The sequence below is a fragment of the Ambystoma mexicanum genome, chromosome 6p, assembly GCF_040938575.1.
Source record: "Ambystoma mexicanum isolate Mex_15411 chromosome 6p, UKY_AmexF1_1, whole genome shotgun sequence".
NCBI lineage: Eukaryota > Metazoa > Chordata > Amphibia > Caudata > Ambystomatidae > Ambystoma > Ambystoma mexicanum.
This window is the reverse complement of record NC_090935.1, coordinates 739,920,054-739,946,555: the sequence shown is the minus strand read 5'-3', so window position 1 is coordinate 739,946,555 and position 26,502 is coordinate 739,920,054. Positions and strand designations below refer to the sequence as shown.

Below are 26,502 nucleotides of genomic sequence, written 5' to 3'. Positions count from 1 at the left end.
TAGTTCGCTAACCCTTCTAATAGAAGTGATAGCCACTAGGAAGGCCGTCTTATAAGTCAGGTCTTTTATACTTGCTTTATGCATTGGCTCAAAGGGAGATCCCATGAGCCTAGTCAAAACCACATTTAAATCCCATCTAGGAGCTGGGTGAGAAATGGGAGGATAAATCCTCTTAACCCCTTCCATAAAGGCCTTAATCACCGGTATCTTGCACCACAACACCTTTTGTTGTGATGTGGTGTAGGCTGAAAGAGCAGCCAGATGAACCATTAGGGAATTGAAGACCATCCCAGAGTCTAACAGATGGGTTAGGTACAGCACAATGTGGGTGGGTGAGCAATCGATGGGAATGACGCCCTTGGAATTACACCAGATGACAAAACGTTTCCATTTGCTGGCATAGCAATAACGTGTGTTAGGTTTTCTAGCTTCCCTGAGTAGGTCCATGCACCTCTGAGGGAGCTGTAGGTGTCCAAACTCTATGACCTCAGGAGCCAAGCTGCTAAATTCAGAGTTTGTAGGCATGGGTGTAGGGTCTCCCCCCTGTCCTGATGGTTTACTGGTGGGGAGAGGGACATTTCCATTAGATGAGCGAACCAGGGTTAGCGGGCACACATGGGGCCACCAGTATCATGGTAACTGGTTCCTGGTGCATCTTGTGCACTATCTTGTTGAGAAGGGGAGTCGGGGGAAAAGCGTAGACAAATTTCCCTGACCATGTTATCCAGAGACCGTTCCCGTTGGAACGGTTGTGGGGGTACCTGGAGGCGTAGTCTCGTCATTGGGCGTTCTCCTGAGTTGCGAACAGGTCGATCTCTGGGAAGCCCCATTCTGCGAAGACGGTGGACACAATGTCTTCATGCAGACGCCATTCGTATTCTACGGGCAGAGGAAAATCTCTGCTGAGCATGCCTGCCAGAAGATTGAGTACCCCTGGAACATGTTGGGACAACAGAAACATATTGTGTCTGAGAGCCCATATCCAAATGTTTTGGGACAGCTTGGATAGCTCTGGAGAGTGAGTGCCCCCCTGTTTGTTCAGGTAATACATGGCTGTACAGCTGTCTGTTAGAATCAGAACTGTCTTCCCTTGTAGTTGCATCTGAAAGGCCTTTAATGCCTTGAACACCACTAATAGCTCCAGTAAATTTATATGGTTGGATGCTACTTGTGGGGACGTGCGGTCTGCTGAAGCAGGAGAGCCCCCTACCCCGTGAGAGATGCGTCTGTCGTGGGAGTGGCTTCCACTGCAGGGGTGGTGAATGTTTTCCCCTTCAGGAGGTTTTCTCTTGACCACCACTGCAGAGAGAGAACGAGGGCTGGCGAGACAACTACTAGATCTTCCCATTGTCCTCTGGCCTGACACCACTGGCTGTTGAGCCACTCTTGCATGGGATGCCTGCGCAGCCGCGCGTGGGGAACCAAGTATATGCACAACGCCATCATTCCTAGCAAACGCATGGCTTTGCGCACTGTCACCTCTCGACTGGCTACATATTGAGAGATCTGAAAAAGCATGTTCTAAACCCTCTCGTTGGAGGGGAAGACGAGGCCGTCTTTCGTCCGGATTAGAGCTCTCAGAAATTGTTTTATTTGAGTGGGGACTAGACTGGATTTCTTCTCATTGATAGAGAACCCCAGACTGAACAGAAGGTCTACGGTCTTTGGGGTGTTCAAAAAACATGTGTCGTACGAGTCCCCCGTTATGAACCAGTCGTCGAGGTAAGGGTAAACCGGGACAGATGACCTGCACAGGTGTGCTGCAGCTACTGCCAGGAACTTCGTAAACACCCTTGGCGCTGAGGCGATGCTGGAGGGGAGTACCTTGAATTGGTAATGCCTGTCCTCTATCATGAACCTTAGATATTTCCTGTGTGCTAGCATCATTGAAATATGAAAGTATGCATCTTTCATGTCCAATGTTGCCATGTAGTCCCCCTGTTTCAACAGTGGGATCATCTCCTGTAGCGTTACCATGCGAAACCTTTGAGGTTTTATGAACTTGTTCGCTGGGAGCAGGTCTAGAACAGGGCGCAGGTCTAGAACAGGACGCATGGTGAGGTCCTTTTTTGGTACAAGGAAGTACACTAAATAAATAGCCTTGTTTACTTGAAGAATAGGGACGGCTTCTAAGGCGTCCTTTCCGACCAGCGCTTCCACCTCTTGATTCAGGATTTCCAGATGGTCTGGTGAAAGGCGCTGTCAGCGGGGTGGTCTCAATTGTGGAGGTCAGACGAATTCCACGCAGTACCCGTGGGTAACCAGCTTTATGACCCACTGGTGTGAAGTTATCCCCTCCCATGCCGTGAGGAAAGATGTTAAGCGCCCCCCGACCGGGGTGATATGGGAGGGGACCTGGATCTGATGGTCATTTCTGACCAGAGGCTACAGCTCCACTAGGATTGGGGCCTCTACCTCTGGCTTTGCCACGTCGCTGACCCCTTGGTGGGTAGGATGCAGGGCTTTCTGATGTTGTTTGTCCAGCATTAAAGTTTCCTGTGCCACAGTTGTTCCGACTTGCACAGAACTACCCTCGAAAGGACCGCCGAGAATTACTTCCTCTCTGGGGGGGAAGGTCTTTGAGTAATTTGTTGCAGGGACTTAAGAGTCTCATGCTCTTTTTTGGCTGTTTTAAGGGCCTCATCGAGCGCCTTTCCGAAGAGGTTAGATTCTTCAATGGTTTATTGATGAGAGAGGCATGTGTTTCAGGCTTAAACCCTGAGGTACAAAGCCAAGCGTTCTTTTTAAGTAAGGTTCCTTGGTCCAGAGACCTGCCTGCGGTTTCAGCTGTGTCCAGAGTGTTCTTTATTACATTCTGGTTCACTTGCCTGCCTTCGGCCACAATAGTGAGATACTTGGACCTGATGGGCTCTGGAACCTCTTGGAGACCTTGTTATGTTATGTTACCTAAATTTATAGAGCGCACGGTCGCCCAGAGGCATCATGGCGCTGATGAGGAAACTGCTCACTGAAGGAAAACCATAGGGAGCCAGAGAACTAGAAGAGTACTTTTCAAGGCTTTTCTGAAGACCAGATGGTTAGAGGTGGATCTGAGTGGCAGTGGAAGGGTGTTCCAGAGCCTGGCCGCGGCAATATCGAAGGCTCTGTCACCAAGTCTCTTCCGGTTAAACCTCGGAACAATAAGTAGATTGGAAGCTGATGAGCGAAGGTTACGTTCCGGAATATATCGAGAGAATTTGGATTGAAGGAATTCTGCTCCTGAGTCATGGATTGCCCGATGGACAATACACAGTGCTTTAAAATCAACTTTCTGAGCCACTGGGAGCCAGTGAAGTCGAAGCACTGGTGAGATGTGGGCACCATAGGGAGAGCCAGTGGCTAATCTGGCTGCCAGGATTTGCATACGTTGAAGCCGTTGTAGAAGGCCAATCGGTTGAGACAGGTACAGGGAGTTGCAGTAGTCCAACCATGTGAGGACTAGCACGGCCACCACGGGAGGACGCATGACTTCCGTAATCATCGGCAACACCCTCTTTAGAACCCTAATCTGGTGGTGGATGGACTGACACACAGCCGTAACCTGGTTTGACATTGATAAGGAGGCAGAGGGAGTAACCCCCAAGTTCTTCACTTTGTTGACTGGACTAGGCAAAGGACCTAAACACATGGGCCAGGAAGCAGGGGTCCATAATGAGGGGTAGGGAGGGCAGCCCACCACCATCACCTCCGTTTTATCGCTGTTGAGCTTGAGCCAGTTTTGGTCCATCCATACACCGACTGCCTTTAAGCAGTCATGAAGACAAGCTGAGACCTCAGTTTGATCCTGATCTAAACGGATCAGGATTTGAGTATCATCAGCATAGGAATAACAATTAAGTCCATAGAAACGGATAAGGCAGACCAACGCCCAGATATAAATATTAAACAAAATCGGGGAGAGAGAGGATCCTTGGGGGACACCACAGGTAAGAGCACAGGGGGGAGAAAGAAAAGGGGGCATAGCGAGAGTCTGGGTGCGATCTGAAAGAAAAGACGTGAACCAGGCAAGGACAGGGACAGAAATCCCAATCCGTGCTAGACGTGAAAGAAGAATAGAATGGTCCACCATGTCAAAAGCGGCAGACAAATCCAACAGAATCAGAGCCCCAACTCCACCCGCATCAACTAGTCTAGACATATCGTACTCCTGCCCGTTTCCGGGTGGTAGTTACTTCCAGGGAATCAGGGTTGGGGTGCCCTTTAATGTATTGAGGGCCCGAAGGAGCTGGCCCAAATAACTTTTCTACTCTTGGGTTCACTGCCCGGGTTTGAGCTGGTGACACCAGGGAGGGAGCCAATCTTCTCTTAAAAGAATTAAGGAGGGGAATGGCCTGGCTAGAGGGTGGTTTATCCTTAAGAATATCTTGTACAAAGTCCTGCTCAGGCACTGCCTCTTGAGTAGAGATTTGAAAATGCTCAGCTGCCTTCTTTAACATGGTATTGAAGGCCATTTGGTCCTCTACAGGCGAGGCCTGGTGAGCCGGGGTGGACGGAGGGGAATCCAGGCACAATACATCAGTGCCCTGATCTTGTTGGGGGAGCGTCCATGGGTCCGTCCCCACTTGCTGGGTTTCTTCCCAATTGTCTGTGGCATCCGCCTGGTCCTCATTGTAATTCTGTAGGAAGGAAGGTTCTTCATCTTCACTGTAAATGTCCTGATAAGTATCCATCTGGAGGATGTCTTCATGATGGACGGGGACAGAGGGCTGAGCTTCTTGGAAATGTGAAGCAGATTGAAGATTAGGTTCTCCACGGGATCTTTTCGGGGAAGGATGTTCAGAAAAATTGATAATTTTTCAAGAAGGTCCATACACCCTTCAAATTTCTGGCTTGTCCATTAAGAGGACCTATGGGTGGAAAAGCATCATCTTCTGCCCTTTGGTGCCAAAGATTGTCTCTCAGGGTGTAGGAAAGAGGCTCTTGACTGTTCTCATAGGTATCGTGAGAATCGGGGCACCATGGCGTATCTAAAGATTTGTCTGCGGCCTGCCCCATGTTTTTCGGCGGAAAAGGAATAAGCCCAATCTCCAAAGTAGTGGGTCCGAAGGTCTATCGGTAGACTTACCGCCTACCGCGGCATTAGAGGGCCTAGCTGTCGGTTTTTCGCCTTGAGGCCTAGTTGTGACTTTTGGGCCTACCGAGGCCTTCGGGACCAAAGTAGCATCAGATTTCCGCACTTTGACATGTAAACCTGATTTAGGGGTAGCGCCCTTGTTTGTTTTGGAATGCCCAGTCGCAAGATGCAGCTGCAGATGCGGGGAAGGCTGTTGATCTGAACGATCAGAGGAATCCACCGAAAATTTTCGATGGCCCTGCTGCCGCTTCCACCTTTTTCGACGTACCCATCGAAATAGGTGTAGGGATCGTGTGTTGAATGTAATGCGCTTGTACACCCTTGTCGCTGGGTTTTGTCCCTGAAGCAAGACCAAAGTCAGGTATTAAAGGGTCGGGGACGGGCGTGGCAGACCTAGAAGTGTCCGCCTCGAGGTCCATCACATCCGCAACGGATGTTTGGTAATCAGAGGGGCCCCCATCACTTTCGGCGGGTGTGGCCGGAAAAAAACAATCTGAGGGACCTCAGCGCGTAAGGGATTTTGGGTACACTACACGTCACAATAGGGATAGTGTTACAGACACGCCTATGCCGACGTCCCCTTTCGGTCCCCTAAAGTCAAGATGCAATACTCCGCGGTTACCACTGGATGTCGGACCATATGCACAGCATGTGATTCTAAGCAGATTAACAAGCATCAGAAATAGGATTGGGGCACGGTTTGCTCACAAATTGCCCCACATTTGCACTTCATGCATCCACAGCTCATTGGGTTATGTACTTTTCCTTTTCTACATTCAAACAATCTTCACGTAGTGTTAACAATGGTATTACGTTCAAATTGCTACTGGCGCCGTTGCTGAACACCCTGGGGTCTCGACTGGCTGTTGGTAGACTCACCGGTCTTAACCAGCATCTCTGATCCGATTCGCGCTTCTGCAGCGTGTTGCTTTCACATGCTTTCCACACTGGAGTGTGCAGAAGTTCTTCAGGCTTCCTTCACGGCTCTGCGGTGAACCGTCTGATTCTCTTCAGGTCCCGGAATGGAGAACACCACCTTCTCGACCTGCCGCGTTCCCAGGACCTCTCTTACGGCTCCCAGCCTCTCCAATGCATTTCGGCCTCCGGCACAGCATCCCTCCCTCTGATGTGGCAGCCTTCCATGCTCTGCCACACAGGTATGTGATCTCTCCGTTTGTGAGCCTTGGGACAGGAGCCCACGTCTTTGCCTGCACTGTCTCTCCCAATAGTACGCTAGTCATGTTTAAATGTCCCACGCACAGGTGCTTTGGAAAAACAACTAGTCTACATGTTGTGTTTCAAGCTCTTGGTACCTTGTTCAAGCTCCTTCATCTTCCTTGTCTGAGCACTTGGGGAATCCTGGGAGTTGAAGTTCATAGGTGTCATTGGACACATGGTATTTGAACAGTTCTTCTCAGAAACTTTACATAGTTATTTCAGAAGGAAAAGGGGTTTTGTTGGAGGTTTGTGTCATAGGTGGGTGTTTTGCGGGAAAATTATGAAGAGGTTTCTTTACTTCTACAAGGGGGGAAAAGCAGTTGACAGTATGCAATTAGGGTCTTGGTGTCATGATCTCTGCTTCCAAAAGGTCAGGGTTTTCCCAACTCCCTTGGAAGCAGATCCATAACCCAGGTTCCGAGTGCCAACCAGTCCCAATTGGGACCTTTTGGACCCAGTCCTGGCGCCAGTGGCACCAGGCTCATAAATATGCCCAGTCCCAGCGCTGGAAGCGCCGGGCTCATAATGCTTGGGTGGACTTACCTGCAGCAGACCATGCTGCTTACTTGCCTGCCAGTTGAGCCTCTAATCCTCTTCTGTTTGGAACTACTTTTCCTGTTGGGTGGGGCAGGAGGCCCTCCCTAGATTCAGAACACTGGAACTCTTCTGGAAGGCAGGAACTCTTTTCTTACCTAGGCGTGGCTGTGGAAGGAGACACCTAAGCACTACAGGAGGCTATTTAAACCACACCCGGTGGATGAATCTTGCTTTGCGTTATTCTGCATCCTCTGCAGCAGAACGCTCATCGTGTCTTCTGCATCGGATCCTGGGCCTAAGGAAAAAAGGCTTACCATCCTGAATCCAGTCTTCAGCAACACCTATAAAGACAAGAAAGAACAGGTTAGCATTCCGGCATCTGAAAGACAAAGGCTTACCTACTTTTCGTGCGCTCCGGAGGTCTTCACACTGCATTCCGGCATCTGAAAGACAAAAGCTTACCAACTCTTCGCACGCTCCGGAGGCCTTCGGCGCTGCATCCCGCATCTGAAAACAAAACAAGGTGCGTCTAAAGACATTGGGGAACTTTAATACTCACGTGCCATTACTCCTTTCCACATCTAACCCAGTGGGTATTCCGGCACCCTGCAGCCGCTCCGAACTCGTACCTGTAAAATAAAAAGACAGTTAAAGCGCATCGTGAAGCAGGCAACAAGCGCTTACTTACGTGCTTCCAGGCGCTTCTATTCATCACACGGACTCCATCTTCAACTCACTTCAGCCCGTCATCCGCCATCGCCGGAACCCTGCAAAACAAGAGACATTATTACTAAAGACTTTAAAGACAATAGAATTACTCGAAACTTACCGTTCGTGCAGTAAACGACGGACAGCAGTCCTCTGAAGTCAAGAGGCCTGCGCTACCTACCCAGTGAAGAAACTGGTTACAGCACCCTGCCCCGAGGCAGATGGAGAGCTCGGCATTCACTTACCTAAGGTGAGAGCGTTAACCTTTGGGGGTCTACAGGAGAGCAAAAAAGGGAAGAGATAGGGACAGCCCAATAACCCCAGTTCATTAATCCCATATTTTCTATCTGCAGACATCTCACTCTTGAAGTCAGGCATACAGTGCACAGAGGTCCAGCCCAAAGAGCCAACCGGGTGCTACACATCACCTTTGAAGATACGGTAGTTGCCCAGTCAAGACCGGCGCCTCTGCGAGAATCAGGTGAGCGTTACAGAACGCAAAGCCTACCGCAAAACTCTCGCCCAGGCGCTATGGAAACCTCGGATACTGACCACCTAGCCCGGTTACTTGGGGAACTAAGGGCAGAAGTGCATGCAGCTCGTTAGGAAACCAATGCTCTAAGAAGGGAACTAATTATTTCCAAGGAGAGAACAGACGGTCTTGCTAGACAATTGCTACAGTCACAAGCCGGACAGACCCCGTTACCCGCATCAGGGGCAAATCTTCCTTCAACATCCTCTATGAATCCAGTGCAGATCAACCTACCTGGGAATGTACCTCTGGCTCCGCCCGAACGACTTTCTGGTGACCCAAAGAGGTTTGCAGTATTTATCAATCAGTGCCGGTTGCACTTCTTATGCCGGCCAGCAGCCTTTCCAACTGATCAAGCTAAAGTAGCTTTTGTACTTTCGTACCTTAGTGGCAATGCGGCAGACTGGTCGATCCCTCTAGTTAATCAAGATGATCCGGTTCTCCATGATTTTCAAGCCTTTCAGCTTAGTATGGAAAAACTGTTCGCAAGACATTCACAGGGGCAGGCCTCGGACAAGAGCTTCTTTCATTGCGACAGGGTAATCAAGTCCTTTTGGCTTATATTGCATCTTTCAATAGACTAATAGTGGAAACTCAATGGCCTGAGGACAAAAGGATTACGCTGTTTTATAGAGGTCTACGTGGAGAGCTCAAAGACGTTTTAGCCCAAGTAGTGAATCCCCCACAAGACTGTTCGGATTATATAGACTTCGTCGTTCAAATAGATCATAGACTGCAGAACAGGAAGGCCGACCGTTCCAAGTTTGATGCTCGAGTATTTTCCAAGTCGCCAACTCCTTCCAAAGGAGTAGACTCCGGGGAACCCATGCAAATAGGGGGTCTGAAAGGTCCTCTAACACAAAAGGAGCGGGAAAGGAGAAAACAGTTGCAATTATGCCTATATTGCGGAAACTCAGGGCACTTTCTTCGAGACTGTCCGGTGAAACCTGCCAAGAAGGCAGTAGGAGCTGCAGTTACCAAAGTTACAAACTCTGAGCAGGGAAACGACCTCGCCCGACAAGAATAGAGGTCCTCTTGCCGAGCGTGAAAACCAGTTCCGTGACCTCGCATTTCGTGATACCTATGGTCCTCATTAGCCCTGATAATCCGGATCGATTACATGCAATTGAAGCTTACGTCAACAGCGGTGCCATCGGCAATTATGTGGATCATGAAATGGTTTTGAGGATGAATCTAACTCTTTGTCCCAAGGCTGTAAAGGACGTCATTACTACAGTGGATGGTACGGAGATAGCCTCCGGGCCAGTAACGCATACCACTCAAGAGGTGACGCTAGTAAGTCAAGATGGACATCATGAGAAGATCGTGTTCGATGTGATCAAGGCCCCTCAGTTTCAGATTATTCTAGGAATACCTTGGTTAGAGAAACACAATCCTCTGATCGATTGGCGAGCAAGAACGGTCCAGTTTCCAGAATGTGTCTCTACTTGTCACCCTCCACCTGGTGTTGCACTGGCAGCAATTTCTTCAGAGACTCCCCAGTTACCTCCCGAATACCTAGAATACCAAGATGTTTTCCGGAAGGATCAGGCTAACTCTCTACCTCCTCATAGGTCTTATGACTGCCAGATAGACCTGATACCTGGATCTACTCCTCCTTGTAGTAGAATGTATGCCCTCACCGAGCCTGAGAACCTTCACCTTCGACAATACCTGGATCAATACCTGGCGAATGGGTTTATTCGTCCTTCCAAGTCCCCTGCTTCTTCAGCTTTGTTCTTCGTTCCAAAAAAGGAAGGAGACCTTAGAACTTGTATAGATTATCGCTCCCTGAAGAATAGATATCCGTTACCTTTGATCCCTGAACTCCTGGACCAAGTCAGAAAAGCATGCATATATACAAAACTGGATCTTAGAGGAGCTTACCACTTGGTACGAGTAAAAGAGGGCGATGAATGGAAGACGGCCTTCCGCACCAAGTATGGGCTATTTGAATATCAGGTCATGCCCTTCGGACTTTGCAATGCCCCGGCCGCCTTTCAATATTTTATGAACGATGTCCTCAGAGAGCTCATAGATGTGTGTGTTGTTGTTTACATTGACGACAGCCTCGTTTATTCTTCATCGGAATCTGAACATCGGAAACACGTGAAAATGGTCCTCGAAAGATTGCGTCAACACAAACTTTTCGCTAAGTTGGAAAAATGTGTTTTCAACGTGACTGAAGTTGAATTCTTGGGATTCATATTATCACCTGGCGGAGTGCGTATGGATTCAAGGAAGGTCGATGCAGTTCTCAAATGGCCATCACCATCCTCCGTAAAAGGTGTGCAAAGCATGTTAGGCTTCGCTAACTTTTACCGCAGGTTTATCCCCGAATTCTCTCGAATAGTCCAGCCCATCACTGCCTTGTTAAAGAAAAACAAACGTTTTGAATGGTCTACCGAGGCGGAACAAGCTTTCCAGGATTTGAAGACTAAATTTATCTCTGCACCAATCTTAAAACACCCTCGCCCCGAACTCCCCTAAATCGTGGAAACTGATGCTTCAAGCCTTGCCATGGGGGCAGTTCTATCACAAAAGGACCCGGTAACCAATCAGTTGCATCCCGTGGCATTTTGGTCCCGCAAATTCTCGCCTCCTGAAATCAATTACACGATTACTGACAAGGAACTTCTGGCTATCAAGTCTGCCTTTAAGGCTTGGCGGCATTATCTGCTGGGGGCCCGACACACCGTTACTGTGATTACGGATCACCGAAACCTGCAATATTTGAAAACCGCAAAAGCCCAATCCTCTAGACAACTCCGTTGGGCATTATTCTTTGCCGAGTTTGACTTCATAATTACCTATCGACCTGGTACAAAAAACGGTAAAGCTGATGCCCTTTCTCGGATGGGAGTGGAAGAACACTTGATCAACCCTAAACCTGTACCAATCATTCCCGAACAAAGAATTCTGGGTGTAATCGCCACAGAATCCATAGAGGAAGTTAAGGATAAAGCCAGGCAACTTGTAACTCCAGCAGACATACAGAATTGGCATCTGCAGGGAAAGGACTTTGCAGTAAAGGACAACTTATTGTATTTCCAAGAACGATTATACCTACCCAGCACAGATTTACAGAAAAAAGTAATCTCTTGTTATCACGATTCTTTAATGGAAGGACATCCCGGTATGGCCAAGACCTCAGAAAAGATCAAGCGCTACTTCTGGTGGCCGTCTTGGAAAAAAGATATCAGAGACTTTATAATGTCCTGTGGAGTATGCGCCCAAAACAAGAGTCAAAAGGAAAGACCAGCAGGCCTCTTACGCCCTATTGACATCCCACCTCGCCCTTGGCATACGCTTTCTATGGACTTCATCACAGATCTACCTCCATGCTCCGGATACAATACGATTCTAGTAATCGTGGACTTATTCTCCAAGATGGCGCATTTCATTCCGCTCAAAGGCTTGCCAACAGCAGCAACTCTGGCCCGAGAATTTCTCGAAAACATCGTCCGACTGCACGGTTTTCCTTCGGTTCTAATTTCGGATCGAGGTAGTCAATTTATTTCTCATTTTTGGCGAAGTTGCTGTCGGTCGGCTCAAATTGATGTGAGACTATCGACCAGTCACCACCCTCAGACCGACGGACAAACCGAGAGGACCAATCAAACTCTGGAACAGTATTTACGCTGCATGCTTCAACAAACAGAAAAAACTTGGAAAGACATCCTTTGGATAGCCGAATATGCCTACAATAACTCTGTCCATTCGGGAACTGGGAAAACACCGTTTTTTTCTTTTGTACGGCAGTCACCCTCGAACCTCGGAGTTGGATCCCCTCCAAGATCTTGAAACACCAGCAGTAGACTACCTGCATTCTACAATCACCCAAGCCTTTAAGGAAGCTGTTTCTCACCTTCAAAGGGATAAAGAACAATACAAGAAAGGAGCAGATCAACATCGGAAGGAAGCCCCTCAATATCAAGTAGGGGACCAAGTCTGGTTATCCACCAAATATCTACCTCTAAAAGGGCCACGCACATTCAACCCAAGATACCTTGGTCCCTATTCCATCACTACCATAGTAAACCCAGTAGCGGTCAAGTTGGACTTGCCCCCGCACATGAAGATACATCCGGTCTTCCACATCTCTCTATTAAAACCCGTGCAACCTCAAACCCGACTAACTAAATCTCCAAAACCCATCCTAGTTGATGGAGAACTCGAGTTTGAAGTCAAAAGCATTCTGGACTCCAAGATCTCCAAATCTAAACTATTTTACCTAATTGACTGGAAAGGCTACGGCCCCCAAGAGAGATCCTGGGAACCTGCTGAATATGTCCACGCTCCTCGCCTAATCAAAAGATTTCACCGAACATTTCCTGACAAGCCAAAACCCCCGGAGAAGTCCGGTTTGGGAGGGGCCTTGAGGGGGGTACTGTCATGATCTCTGCTTCCAAAAGGTCAGGGTTTTCCCAACTCCCTTGGAAGCAGATCCATAACCCAGGTTCCGAGTGCCAAACTAGTCCCAATTGGGACCTTTTGGACCCAGTCCTGGCGCCAGTGGCACCAGGCTCATAAATATGCCCAGTCCCAGCGCTGGAAGCGCCGGGCTCATAATGCTTGGGTGGACTTACCTGCAGCAGACCATGCTGCTTACTTGCCTGTCAGTTGAGCCTCTGATCCTCTTCTGTTTGGAACTACTTTTCCTGTTGGGTGGGGCAGGAGCCACTCCCTAGATTCAGAACACTGGAACTCTTCTGTAAGGCAGGAACTCTTTTCTTACCTAGGCATGGCTGTGGAAGGAGACACCTAAGCACTACAGGAGGCTATTTAAACCACACCCGGTGGATGAATCTTGCTTTGCGTTATTCTGCATCCTCTGCAGCAGAACGCTCATCGTGTCTTCTGCATCGGATCCTGGGCCTAAGGAAAAAAGGCTTACCATCCTGAATCCAGTCTTCAGCAACACCTATAAAGACAAGAAAGAACAGGTTAGCATTCCGGCATCTGAAAGACAAAGGCTTACCTACTTTTCGTGCACTCCGGAGGTCTTCACACTGCATTCCGGCATCTGAAAGACAAAAGCTTACCAACTCTTCGCACGCTCCGGAGGCCTTCGGCGCTGCATCCCGCATCTGAAAGACAAAACAAGGTGCGTCTAAAGACATTGGGGAACTTTAATACTCACGTGCCATTACTCCTTTCCACATCTAACCCAGTGGGTATTCCGGCACCCTGCAGCCGCTCCGAACTCGTACCTGCAAAATAAAAAGACAGTTAAAGCGCATCGTGAAGCAGGCAACAAGCGCTTACTTACATGCTTCCAGGCGCTTCTATTCATCACACGGACTCCATCTTCAACTCACTTCAGCCCGTCATCCGCCATCGCCGGAACCCTGCAAAACAAGAGACATCATTACTAAAGACTTTAAAGACATTAGAATTACTCGAAACTTACCGTTCGTGCAGTAAACGACGGACAGCAGTCCTCTGAAGTCAAGAGGCCTGCGCTACCTACCCAGTGAAGAAACTGGTTACAGCACCCTGCCCCAAGGCAGATGGAGAGCTCTGTATTCACTTACCTAAGGTGAGAGCGTTAACCTTTGGGGGTCTACAGGAGAGCAAAAAAGGGAAGAGATAGGGACACCCCAATAACCCCAGTTCATTAATCCCATATTTTCTATCTGCAGACATCTCACTCTTGAAGTCAGGCATACAGTGCACAGAGGTCCAGCCCAAAGAGCCAACCGGGTGCTACACATCACCTTTGAAGATACGGTAGTTGCCCAGTCAAGACCGGCGCCTCTGCGAGAATCAGGTGAGCGTTACACTTGGATATTAGAGGGTCTTCCTCATGGGAAAGGAGTAGAGACCGCATCTCGTTCAATGAAGTCATGATATCTCCCCGCTAGTTGTCTTCTCCCATGTGATCCTCCCTCATACAGCCACCCCCAAGGTTAGGATCAGGTAGCGTCTGCCGTCCCCTGGCCACATGAGAGGAGGCCACTGCTGGGAAAACAGTGACAAATCCTTCAGATTCATCACACCTTCGACCAATGCGATGCCAGATAAAGCCATGTAATTTATTTTGTATTGTACGCGGTTTAATTCAAAACCTTATGCATCAAACAACAATTACAAATAAAATGAATATACAATCAGCAAGACTCAGAGAACAGAAAAAAGAAAGTCGTTATTACAATTTCATACTTTCCAATTTTAATTATCTAACACCTTTGCACTTCCTTTAAACATTTTAAATAAACAAAATCAAATAGATTTTTTCAAAAGTTCACATCCAATATATTTCAGATTAAAGGAAAATCTGAATATTCATCATCCAACTTCCAGATATTTAAAAAGAATAGTGATGTAGATTGACCACTAAATATACGCCATGTACAAATTCATTAAAAAAATGTTTTCGTCTGAAGAGAAGGACAATGGCTAAATACTGTGTTTAAGAGATTCTGTGGTTGGTTGCAGAACCCACACACATTATTTACACTGAGGCCTCTGATAAATATAATTTCACGAGTGTGAATGAATTCATAATTTGACCATCTGGACATTGGGTGATATAACCGGGTAGAAATCCTCTCCTTTTATTCTTTAAAGACAGGTCACCAAACAATTTAAAGGATCTTCTCCTATCACAAGTCTCAACCCAAACGTATATTTTCTTCTTTACCTGCTCAGGATTGCTCATAGGGAAATAGAGAGCAATATTCCCTTTACCCAAGGCATTGATGCATTTTCTCATGAAATTAGACAACCTGGATTGGAGCTCTTCATTGACTTGCATATCAAATATAAAGAATCCACATTTGCCATGCCAATTTTCCTTTACAACCAGGCCACAGCGTCCTTGGGACTATGTGAGTGTCTGTCGGCAGTGGGGAGGTGGATGAGTGCGAACTGGCTCAAGCTGAATGGGGACAAGACGGACGTCCTTGTGGTGGGTCCCCCTTCTGGTGTTTCCATGTGGACATCTTCATTCTGCCCCTCCACTCTTGGTAATCTTCCTGTCCCTGTGACGGTGGTCCGGAATCTAGGGATTCTTCTGTCATCTTCTCTATCAATGGCATCGCAAGTTAACGGTGTGTGTACAACTGGACACTTTCTCTTCAAAGTGCTGCGCAAAGTACTTCCTTTTCTTCCTAATAATTTACGACCCCTGGTGGTAGCATTGCTAATTATCAGTCGTATTTATTACTAATTCATACATAGCAATGCATGATGCAAACACTACTATCATGCAAATCTCGAATTTGCACCTTTTATGCTTTTGGTGCAAATCTACCAGCAATGCAATAACTGTAAGCCTTACAGGCTTCTAATGCAAGCAATCTAATAGTCACACCATTCCTCTCCATTCCACACCATACTTCACACTCTCTAAGACAAACCCTGTCTGATTACCCCATCTATAGCTCTGTGTGAGTGGCTGTTCTAATTCCCCATGCACGTGTCTTATTCAGCAATACTCCCATTTTCTTTCCGTTTTTCTCTGTCTCTCCTCTCCCGCTAGCTCTGCAACCAGCCAGTCAGTCAGTCAGGGCCAGGCGTCTTTCTGCCATATCCCTGCCAGATCTCATCAGCTCTGCTCAGAATGCTTCCCCAATGCTCCCTCGATCTCAGAGCTACATCTCCAAAATCATCCCATTGAGCAGACCAGCAGAGAGCAGCAACTATCTCATATCTAAGAGCCTCACCTCTCATTATACTGTTCAATGACGTATACATATGCATGGTTACACTCGTTCTCTCTATGTCATCATTTCTATATCAGAGCAGTGCCTAAATGTCTGTGATGCATGTATTGTACTTTTCCAAACAATGAATGTTCTGGTCAACGTGACATTTTCTACATATCTATACCATATCTATCTTCTGTCTGTCTGCGGTACACCATCATTTCATATTTCTCCATTCACTCGCTCTCTCCTCCTGCCTGTCTCTCTGTGCAAAGCTCTTCTCCCTCCCTGGCTCTGCCTACCCCCACTTTCTCTGTGTGCGAAGCACCAGCCCAGGCTGATAAGGCACAATGCCTTCTCCCTCTCGGACAAAGGTCATGTTATCTGTCCTGCCAAGCGAACTGTTTACGCATACTTGTACACTGTAACTCATAACAATCTCTCCCGGAACAAACAGCTTCTGAATGGCTTCAGAGCCAGCTAAATGCTCTGTCTAGCGTTTACTCTTTCTCTCTCAAACCCAAGCGCCATCTATAATGCCTCAATGCATATTCTAAGTGCACACTCAATGCGTGTCTCTACACAATGCATACATAATACATAACATATCTACATGTGTCTCTACATGGCACTTCAAATATAACAGGCCTCATTCACTACTAATCAGTACTAATCAGAATGTATGATGGATAACTAAACAGGATGCAACGATGGGTAACTAATCCCTAAATGGGTAATGATTCTCTAATAATGGGCAATGATTCTGTAATGATAACAATCCAGGCTTCTCCATACTATCAGGTTTTACATTTCCACCTTCTTTCCTCCTACTTCCAGTCTCGTTTATTACTCTATGAAGACCCAAATCAGACCCACAACCGCCATCGAACCGAGACAGATTTACAGGATGACTAGTTCCCATAGCAATTGGAGTACCCCCTTTTCCCCTCCCACTAAATCATTATACACGGAAGATGCTGTTGGATCACAAGCCATTTTTAACCAGGTGTGCTAGAGTATCATTCAATTTTTCTCTCCGGCAGTTTTGCCAATTTCCAGAGACTGCTTTTTGAGCAGTTAAGACACTACATGGACCCAATACTTTCTCCATTTTTACATATACATTACTTAAAGACACAGAAAAATATTTTTCTGAGGAGGTTTTTAAGTTACCAGCACTAATATCTGTTCAAGCCAATCTTATAGGAATAGCAGGATGATATCACTACAAACCAAATTAATTATTTTCTTGCTAATTACATTGCAGTTTTTTATGCTCTGTCCTCCTATCTTTGGTATATTGTATCAAAGGATTCCATCACTCCCCTTTGGGTTCCCCCACTACCAATAGCTTTAGAATCAAGACATTTCACAAAGGACTTGCTTATTTGCATCACAATATCATGTTGGACTGTAGAGGCCAATGACGAGACTTCTTGAACTCTTCCCACATTATAGTTTGCAAAGGTGGTTGAGACCCAAAATCACATTTTGTTACTATGCACTCCTCTAAAGTCGGCAACACCAGATGGGGGCAGATGTTGTGAAAGGTAGATGGTGGCTTCATAAGCCCCCTGTTAGTTTAGTTTGCCTAAAGATCAGAGCCTATGTATTGTGCGATTCCAAGTCTGATGCTTGCTTCAAAAACTGAACAGCTGCTGCCTCAGTGTTATGAATCGAACAGAGACATTTTTGTGAATTAATTTTGTTACGCTTAGATTCAGCTTTTTGTTTCCCAGCTTGCTTTTTTAATGTTCCTGATGCCAAGGAGATAGGTATTTCCTCCCCTGGCACAATTGCAACAGGTATGTTTTTATCTTTATGAGACTGCAGCCTTCGGTTCAATTAATTCAATCAAACCCGCCTGTACTTTATTGGTAGGTGGTAAATTGGTGCCCTCCTCAGTTGACTTAAGGGGTATTGGGGCACCATCGGAGATACTCTACATTGCATCCTTAACAGGCCCCTTAGATATTTGAGTCAAACCAGTCTGTAAAGGCTATTTTGAGGAAATTGGATGGGCTTAGTCGACCATTATTCCAGTTTCAAATTGATTTCACTCAGGATCATAGTGTGTGCGCCTATCTCATCTGCTATGTTGTCAAAATTCTACAAATGCACTGAGAGAGTGCAGAGATTGATGGAGATGTGAGTTTAATCCTCAAATCCACATCCCTTAAAGTATGGTGTAAGGGCAGTCTGTTTCTCGTTATTATCCTGCCTGATGAAACATTACTAGAAGAGACCAACTCAGTTAATGTAGCCGTTCCTAAGCATAGCTCCCCCTATATAGGGGAGATTGATCCTTCCAAAAGATTACCATTATGCTCTTGATGTTCATCGTTTTCCATGTGAGTCACCGAACGACAAATTCAATCGGTTGTTAACGTTAGAGCAATCAGCAGTTACAATAGCTTGATTAGGGGCCAAATGTCTAATTACAGTGCTAGTACCAAATCTGAGAAAAATCATTTTTTTTGGGCCGCAATTAGTGTCGCTATAGTGGGGACAAAAAATGTACGGTTTTCTTTTCGCTTTTTTCCCCCCTCACATGCACTCACGGGCGGGTTCAAACACCATATCTTCCTCTTAGAAGCTGCGTTCCTGGGTAGAACCAGGTGAGGCTCCTCCCACTGCTGCTACCATTTTCTCCTCTAGAGCGGTCAACTTCTGGTTAAAAGTGGGGGCGTCTCCTCCTGCTGCTGCTTCCATAAGCGCCTCCTTGTTTAGCAGATCTATCAGCACTTCTTTATTTACTGCTGCTGAGACCGATTGACTTTGTAGCAAATAGCTACATTTGCTTGTCAATAGGCGGACAATCTTATTTAATATGCACTATTTAATGTTGGATAATATTGAGTTAAAAAAGCCCAATGTAAATTACATTTGAATAAGGCCTCCAATCTAAATAGGCATAAAGTCAAGCTCAGTAAACCCAGTTGCCTTACAATAAGGATCAGAGAACCACTTCCCTGCTTCCTGGGAATCCGCCAAACTACTTCTCCAACACTTCTCCTGCATTTCCTTCACCTAGCTATGTAATTCTCATGTGCAGCCTGGCATGGGAGGGGGACCACCGGGATGCACAATCCATCAGTCCCAGTAGGAATTGGAACTCCACTGGTGGAACTCCTTGCAGCTACAGTGCAGATACATTTTTTCCACAGGGAAAACCCTACCTTGCACACAATCCCAGTTTAGGCCAATGAATTGCAACTGCAGTTGGAGTACTTGTTGATTTGTACAAATTGATTAGGAGGCCCAGTGCATGTAACAATCGTACAACATAGTGGACAGTCCACCACTCACATAGGGGTGGAGCCGTGTATCAGTTATTCATCCGAGTATGGGTAGATGTGGATCACCTGTTGATGCAGATGTCACATGAGTGCTTCCATAACTTTAGTGGCAACTCTCATAGCCAAACTGAACCCGAAGGGAGGGACTTTGCATTGGTAGTGAGACCTAGGTTTCAAAAATGAAGGTAATTCTTGAGCGGCTCAGTATCGGTATGTGCATATAAGCATCTTCTAGATCTAGGGCACACAACCAGTTCCTCTACATCAGGGCCAATGGAATCTGCCCCCGAGTGACCATTTAGAACCGCTCTGTAGGGAGGAACTCTAAGCTGGACAGATCAAGGATAGTCTTAAAAATGCAGTGTCCTTTTTGAGGAAGGTAAGTAGCAAGAGAAATTACCCCACGAAGGACCATTCAACCAAATTTGCTCTAATGCATCCAGCTTCATCAGCTTTTGAAGGCCACCCCTTGGGTCCGATGAAAGGTGTTGGGTGAGGCAGGGTTGGTCAGGAGGTAGGGAAAGCGAGCGCAAATCATCTGCCTACTGCCGTGGAATGTTGCAGGGCCTTGGGAACGTCGAACCTTATGCTTGTCGACCTGGCTTGATTTGGTGCCCAAGAATGCAGTCCTAAGTCTTGCCAGAAGCCCAGCACTCTGGCTTCTCCAATCCCTGCTTTGGAGGTGGGGCAGTGAGCCACCGAAGCCACCAGATGAGTGCTGGTTTGACTTTTGAGCCAGCAAAGCAGCCAACTTAGTTACAGGCCTGGAGATAGCAGATGGGATTTTTGCAGAGAATGAATGTGTCTTTTCTTTACTCAATTCCCCAAATGTGGTTGAGTGAAAGAGAGTGAGGCCATCAAAAGGTAGAGCTCTTACCTTTTCTTGTACCTCTGTTCACAACTTTTTGCTTTTAAGCAAAGCCCCCTTGTGAGGTCCAAACCTAGCTACATCCCCCTTGCTGCTGTAGCCACATGTCCAAACGCAGATTCCAGCATGTCGTGAGTGACTATCTTTGCCTCCTGTAAGCCAACCAGAAACTGCCCTTTCCTTTCTCCTAGTAGGTCACCTGTGAAGTCCTCCATCTCACACGATAATTGGTCATCACAGCTCATGAAGATTGCAACTGAATTATTTTACCATAGATGTACTGCACCATTTAGAAAGATATTATTACTTATTTTGTCCAGCACTTTTCCCCCTCTGCCCGAGGGCATCAGGGGCAGGATCAGCCTGATCCAGATCATGAAGCCTAAAGTGGTTTTCCCTATGCTAGCTCTGCTGAGACTAGCATAGGGAAAACCTATGGTGAGTGGACGGGTGAAGTGGAGCTGGATGTCCGGCTGCAGAAGAATTCCTGTTCCGTCAGGTTTTTTAGTCAGCCCATCTACTAATACAAACATCTCAGTGGGTGGTGTGTTGGGGAGAGGGAGCCCAAGGCACACCAGAATGTCAGGCATCCTTTTATGAAAAGGATGCCATGCCATCATACTATTCCTCGTCCTTGGTATCCGCGGGATGTCCAGGGCCAGAGGGTGCTAGTGCCCGGGGACCAGAATAGGCAGTGGATATGGACTATAGAGACGCAGTGGCACTAACGGGGGCCATGCATACCCATTGCATGGTGTTATGTGCCAGCACTGTTTGTTGGTGTTAATGACACAGACAGAGGGAGGGGATTTCTAGTATAGTGGTATTCAAACCTTTACATACCGAGCCCCCTCATGAGTACAAATATTGTTTCTGGCACCCCACCTGTAGGTTAGCCCCTCTTAGGGACCCTAACAAAATCCAGTAGGCCCGCAGGCTCTTTAAAATATAAGCAGATTATCTACTGCTGCTTATATTTTCAAATAAAAGCATCACCTTGGCCTTTTCATTTTAAAAACAGTCATCTTAATTCAGTTTTAAAATTTCTGCCCCCCCGTACCTCCTTTGCCCCCCCCCCAGTTTGAAGAGCACTGCTTTTGCATCATATTGTTATAGAGGTCTCATGACATGACATGGTTGAATCTGCTTATAAAAGTGACTTGTTCCCCCTGTCTAGATCGAGTCCTCTATCCCACACTGGTAGTGCAAATGAGATGTTGTGGAAGTGCCTGTGTGTTTTGACCTGAAGCGAACATATAATGGTAGATCCATGAAAGGGTTCCAGTTTGGAGCCGTCCACTGTACACTGGGCTCAAATGACTGTGGCAGTGTGTCCCAGTTTGTGCGGGGGCATAGCCTCTGGGGGTGAAATGGCAGAGGCCATCCCCAAACGTGGGACAGTAATCCTGACTTCCTCGGTCAGGACCCGAGCAGCAGACACATGCCTTTTGCGGGGTTCGCTAATGCGTACCATGCACACGTGTAGATCCATGCCTGGAGATTCTAAGGGTGACTCGCCCCATGCTGTTAGGAAAGATTTTCTTTTTGCAACTTTCCCTCCATAGTTTTCTATCACACCCCATTAATTTTGCTGTGCTTTTTATCCGGACTTATAGGACACACAAATTCTACATGAGTGCTCATTTATCAAACATTAGCACCCTTGTGGGGGGAGCACGCCAATCAGGTGGCTAGGAACGAAGGCTGAAACCGGTGATCCCAGCCTGCGTTCCATGCCACCTGACTGCCGGTTCCCCCCGCTGCCATCTTCCCCCCGCCCTCCATCCCCCTTTATTTCTCTTTCCCACCCCCCTACTTATCTTATTTCGGTGGGCGGCACTCTTCCACTTGGCTCCTGCAGGCCACCATGTAAATGGAAGAGGGGGCTCTGTACGGAGCCCCACCTTCCCTTGCCATGGCGGCCATCTAAAACTGTATTTTCAGTCACTGAACGTGACACTTCAGGTGTCCCGTTCAATGACCGAAAATACTTGAGAGAAACACTGTATTGGAACATGTGACCTTTGGTCACTTAGGCCCCTTACACCTTAGGCTGAACTTCTGAAGTAAAGGGAATTGTACTCGTGACTATTTAGCGATGTATTCTAAGTGAACCTATTCGGGAGTGGATATATTTGTATTTTATGGTTTTGCGTGATATTACTACCTGCTAGTTTCATTTCTTAGTGTGTTCCAAATACCTAAATAAATAACTGCATTTTTATAACTGACTGTCTAAGCTGAATTATTGGGCGTTATTCTGTGTGGATTCATTGGCCCCTGACCGCACTTGCAATCTCCTGAAACTAAGCTTTGACTGCTGTCCAAACTACCTTGACTGGGTTTTGGCTAAACTCTTCCCGTTCACAATAACTAGGGTGCCCTCCTGAAATCTGCCCACCATAGTTGATTTTAGAAATCCATTTTAGCACCTGGTGTATTCTCCTTGAGAGGCAATGCCCTCTCAAAGTCCCATAACAAGGAGCCAATTTGAATCAAGGTTTAGAGTAGTGCCTGTCACAGGCAGGATAACCCCACACAACCCAAGTCAGTGTTTTTCCGAGATGCAGCGCGTGTCTCCTGTAGGACCTCGGGTCCAGTAAACCATGCTTGTGTAGAGGTGGAGGGGGCCGGGGAGGGGTCCCATGGACCCCTCTTGCGCGGTGAAAGAAGGGGCCTTTGTAAATAAGGTTCCACTTACCTTATACTTGTTGGATGTGCTCTTGTTCCTCGACATAATTAGTTTTCGATGTGCCGGGACGGGTACTGAAGGCCTCTTGCCACCATGCTCACCTGCAGAGAATACTGTGTCCTGGGAAGGAGAAGGAAAATCTCCAAGGACATCCACATAGTGCTTGAAGCAGTTGGGCATGAGATCGGGCAGGAGACCGAGAGGGTTTGACAGAAAACGTTGGCACAACAATTTACAGCTGCTCTTTAAAGCTCGGTCTGATAGGGTGAAAGGGACAGATGGTTGGGAGGGGCTCATAGGGACCTTGCCTAGATGAGCCTATGCTGTTATCTGCGATAAAGTTCTATTAAATGCTGGTTTGCAACAAGAGGACAGGTTGGAAGAGTAATGAAGTCACTACAAAACAACCACTTTCTGAGCACATCACTGTGGGTGTGAAATTAAACAGCTTGTAGTACATGTGCAATGACTGTCTCCCATATGTCAGCGTATTAATAGTTTTAAAATTAAATGCTCAAGTCAAGTCATCTGATAAACATTATGGAGGGGGTATTCTTCCCCATCTTCTTTGGTAGGTAGCTTAACACTAGCAGTTTTCTGTACCTGGTATCCATTGCTCATTCAGTTCTTTGGCTTTCTCCAGGCTGTACTTCGCACTATATCTTTCAATCCCTAAAAAGAAAGAAAACAGCAAAACAGTGAAGCAAACAAATCATAGTGTTGATCTTTTTACAGTTCTAATTGATGCATTGTGGTATTACCCCTTCAAGAGGTAAGCATCTATGCAAGCACTCAAAAATGACTCTTCACAAGAATGTAAGGTGATATATGATGGTTTACTTTCAGCATTGTATGAGACAGAGAAGGTGGTAGAGGAAAGGATAGTAAACCACCGGGAGCATTAGAGGGAAGCTCATGCTCTGGTCGCCTTATAACTCGTCTGCCAGTGTGCGCTCTATCCTTGTATCGTGCAGCCACACACATCAGAACCAGCAGAGAGAGCAAGGACTACGCACCACACGCATGATAAAAAAACAATTGTATACAGCCCTTGTTAAAAGTATATGTTGTCCTGTTTTTTTTAGTGCTATAAATAACAGTGTCTCTGTCACTGTTACCCAATCTAATGGTATTTCTATTATCGTCCTGTTTTTCCTTTGCATGTTGGGACATGAAATTTCGTTTATTTCGTTTTCCCCCAACTATATGTATTGGCCATAAAGCATTGAAGTTCCTGTCCTTTAAAGAAAAAAAAAAGAGATCAATTTAGAAAGTCTGCTCTGTGACGTGTGTAGGGACAGAAGGGGTCACCCCCCAAAAAATAAATAGGAAATACACATGGTGCCATGTGCCTGATCTAAAGTGTATGTAAGTGTATTTTGTAATGAGCATACATAAATAGGTTATTACAAAAACATTGTTTTACAGTTAAAATGTATTTTTACTCGATATTAAACATTGCCATCGGGAATGGCACTTACCTTTTTACTCCCATAAAAATAATTTTACTCCAAACTTTAAAAAAAAAATATGGAGCAAAATACTCCTGCTGCAAAATCGTATCTGGAGCACTTCAATCAATACTTACGAAAAATTGTACAGTCTAATACCACCATTGGCTTCTTTAAAAGATCAACAACAAGGTCACAGATGACTGTCTTGAGCTCTTGTAAACAGACTTTGCATTCTCCAAAACAATCCGTGTAATAGGGCATTTCAATCTTCATCTTGACAACCCATTGCAACAACCTGCATATGCATAACCTTGGTTTTGATCAAAATGTATCATGCAACATCTCAGATGAAAGGACACACCTTGGATGCCATCTTGGATGTTCAAGGTTTCCTTGCACAGATCAAGGCTAGGATGACAAATAGGTTCCTGCTCTTAAATGGTGATATTACCAAATTACTGAGGTGTTCCCACTCTACCTTTCAAAGGGCGGCCATCCATGCGTTCTGCACCAACACCAGTATGAAACCTGGGCATCACTTTTAACCCAGACCCATCATTAGGACACCCTTGCCCCTGCCATGAGGAACCGCATGAATCCTGCTTCCGGGTGCAATAGTTAGTATGATTCTGACCTTGCCTTGCTGAAAAACAGCTGCAGAGTTGCAGAACTTAAGTGGTTGACTTCAACCACATCCTGACAAACTGGCCTGTCGCCTGCTCCAAAGGCGATACAGATTCTCCATCTGCTCCATATCCAAGCCCGCATCTTTGCTGCCACCAACACCACAGTGGAACTTTTCAAAAATCTGTAAGGAACTCACCAATCCTAATGCAGTCTCCACCTCTCCTCTTCCTTCCCAGGCCCTCTGCACGGTTTTGGCCTCGTATTTCACATCCAAAACTCATGACATACTGTCCTAACTCTCCTCTACCCCCATCACTCCTCCCGCACCTGCTCTCAGGCCTCCCTTGGCCCCCCTCCATCCTTCCCTTCCACTCTCCTCCTTTTCACCCATAGCAACGGGTGAGGTCACCAGGACAGTCTGCTCTATGAAAGTCTCCTCCAAACAGGTGCTTCCCTGCTTCTCCAGAACTATCAAGGACAACATTGCGTACCTCGCACCCTCCTTGGCTGAGTGCTGTAACCATTTATCCGCAACTGACTCCTTCTCACTACCCCTCAAGCACTACCTTGTGCACCCCCTCCTAAAAAAGCCATCCGAGGACCTTCGTGCCCGGTTAACTACCGCCCTATCTCCACAACCCCCTTCTTGGGCAAACTCTTGGAGAAGTTGGTCATCTCCCAACTAACCCTTCAGACTGAATCTATTGGCTGTCTCCATGACCACCAGTCTGGCTTCAGAGAAGCCAGAGGCACGGAAACCGATCTCTGAACACCTGTGAAGACTTGCTTTCAAACCTCGACTCCAACTCTCCTTCCATTCACATCCTTCTCGATCTTTCCTCTGCCTTTGACACTGTCAATCATGCCACTCTTTTAAATCGGCTAGGTGATACCCTTGACATCACAGACTGGGCACTGGATTGGCTGACTACCTTCCTTTCTTATTGGTCCTCCCAGGTTCAACTGGGACCTTTTCTCTCCCACACCTCACTCTCTATGTGTGGCGTCCCTCGAAGCCCTACCCTCTCGCCATTTACCTTTCCCCTCTTGCCCACCTGATCGCCACCTTCTCTCCTCATTTCCAGTGTTATGCTGATGAGACACAACTCTCCTTTAAGCTTCTCTCCTTTGCCTCCCATCCTTCCTCTCTCATTCCCGATTGTCTGACTGCTATTCAGGCATGGTGTGCTGCTACTGATCTCTGCCTTAATGCCAGTAAAACCGAGATCCTTCTCATTGGGACTCCTGCCCCTTCCTTCCCTCCTACTCTCTGGCCACCCTCCTTCAGACCCCTCCCCTCACCCTTGTGTGAGGCAGAAAACCTGGGTGCCATCTTCGACTCCTCTCTCTCCTTCTCACCTCATATGGTTGACCTTGCCGAGAAGGCCCACTTTCAGCTTCACCTCCTCAGAGGCATTCTCCCTTTCCTCACCTTCCCCAGAAACTCCATGTCACCAGAGCTCTGGTTCACTCCAGGCTGGACTACGGCAACAGCTTCTTCCTCACTCTGCCTCTTTCCTCCTTCCGACCTCTTCAACTAATCTAGAATAGGACTACAAGATTTATCCTTGACCTCAAACCCAGGGACCACATCTCTCCAGCCCTAACATCTCTCCACTGGCTCCCTGTGACTGCAGGATCACATTCAAGACCCTCTGCATCACCCACAAGGCTTTCTGAGGGCTGGGACCTCGCTACATCCAACTTTCTCTCCCTGCATACCTCCCTGATAGAGTCCTTCAGTCCTCTAGCTCCAGCTCTCTGCGAATCAAAAATATCCGCAAGCAGAGTGTTCTCTTTCTTTGGCAGGAGCCTCCCTCTGGAACGGCCTCCCTGCCCCT

The 26,502-nt window shown here is 46.9% G+C and overlaps 1 protein-coding gene across 3 annotated transcripts in view; it reads right to left on the bottom strand.

Moving 5' to 3' along the window:
* POLR3G (RNA polymerase III subunit G) overlaps nucleotides 1-26,502 on the bottom strand; it is a 354,183-nt gene that overhangs the window by 209,337 nt on the left and 118,344 nt on the right. For all 3 annotated transcript variants that reach the window (XM_069627616.1, XM_069627618.1, XM_069627617.1), the window contains exon 4: nucleotides 23,184-23,252. In XM_069627616.1, coding sequence (XP_069483717.1) covers nucleotides 23,184-23,252 — 69 coding nt within the window. The remainder of the gene's footprint in view (nucleotides 1-23,183; nucleotides 23,253-26,502) is intronic.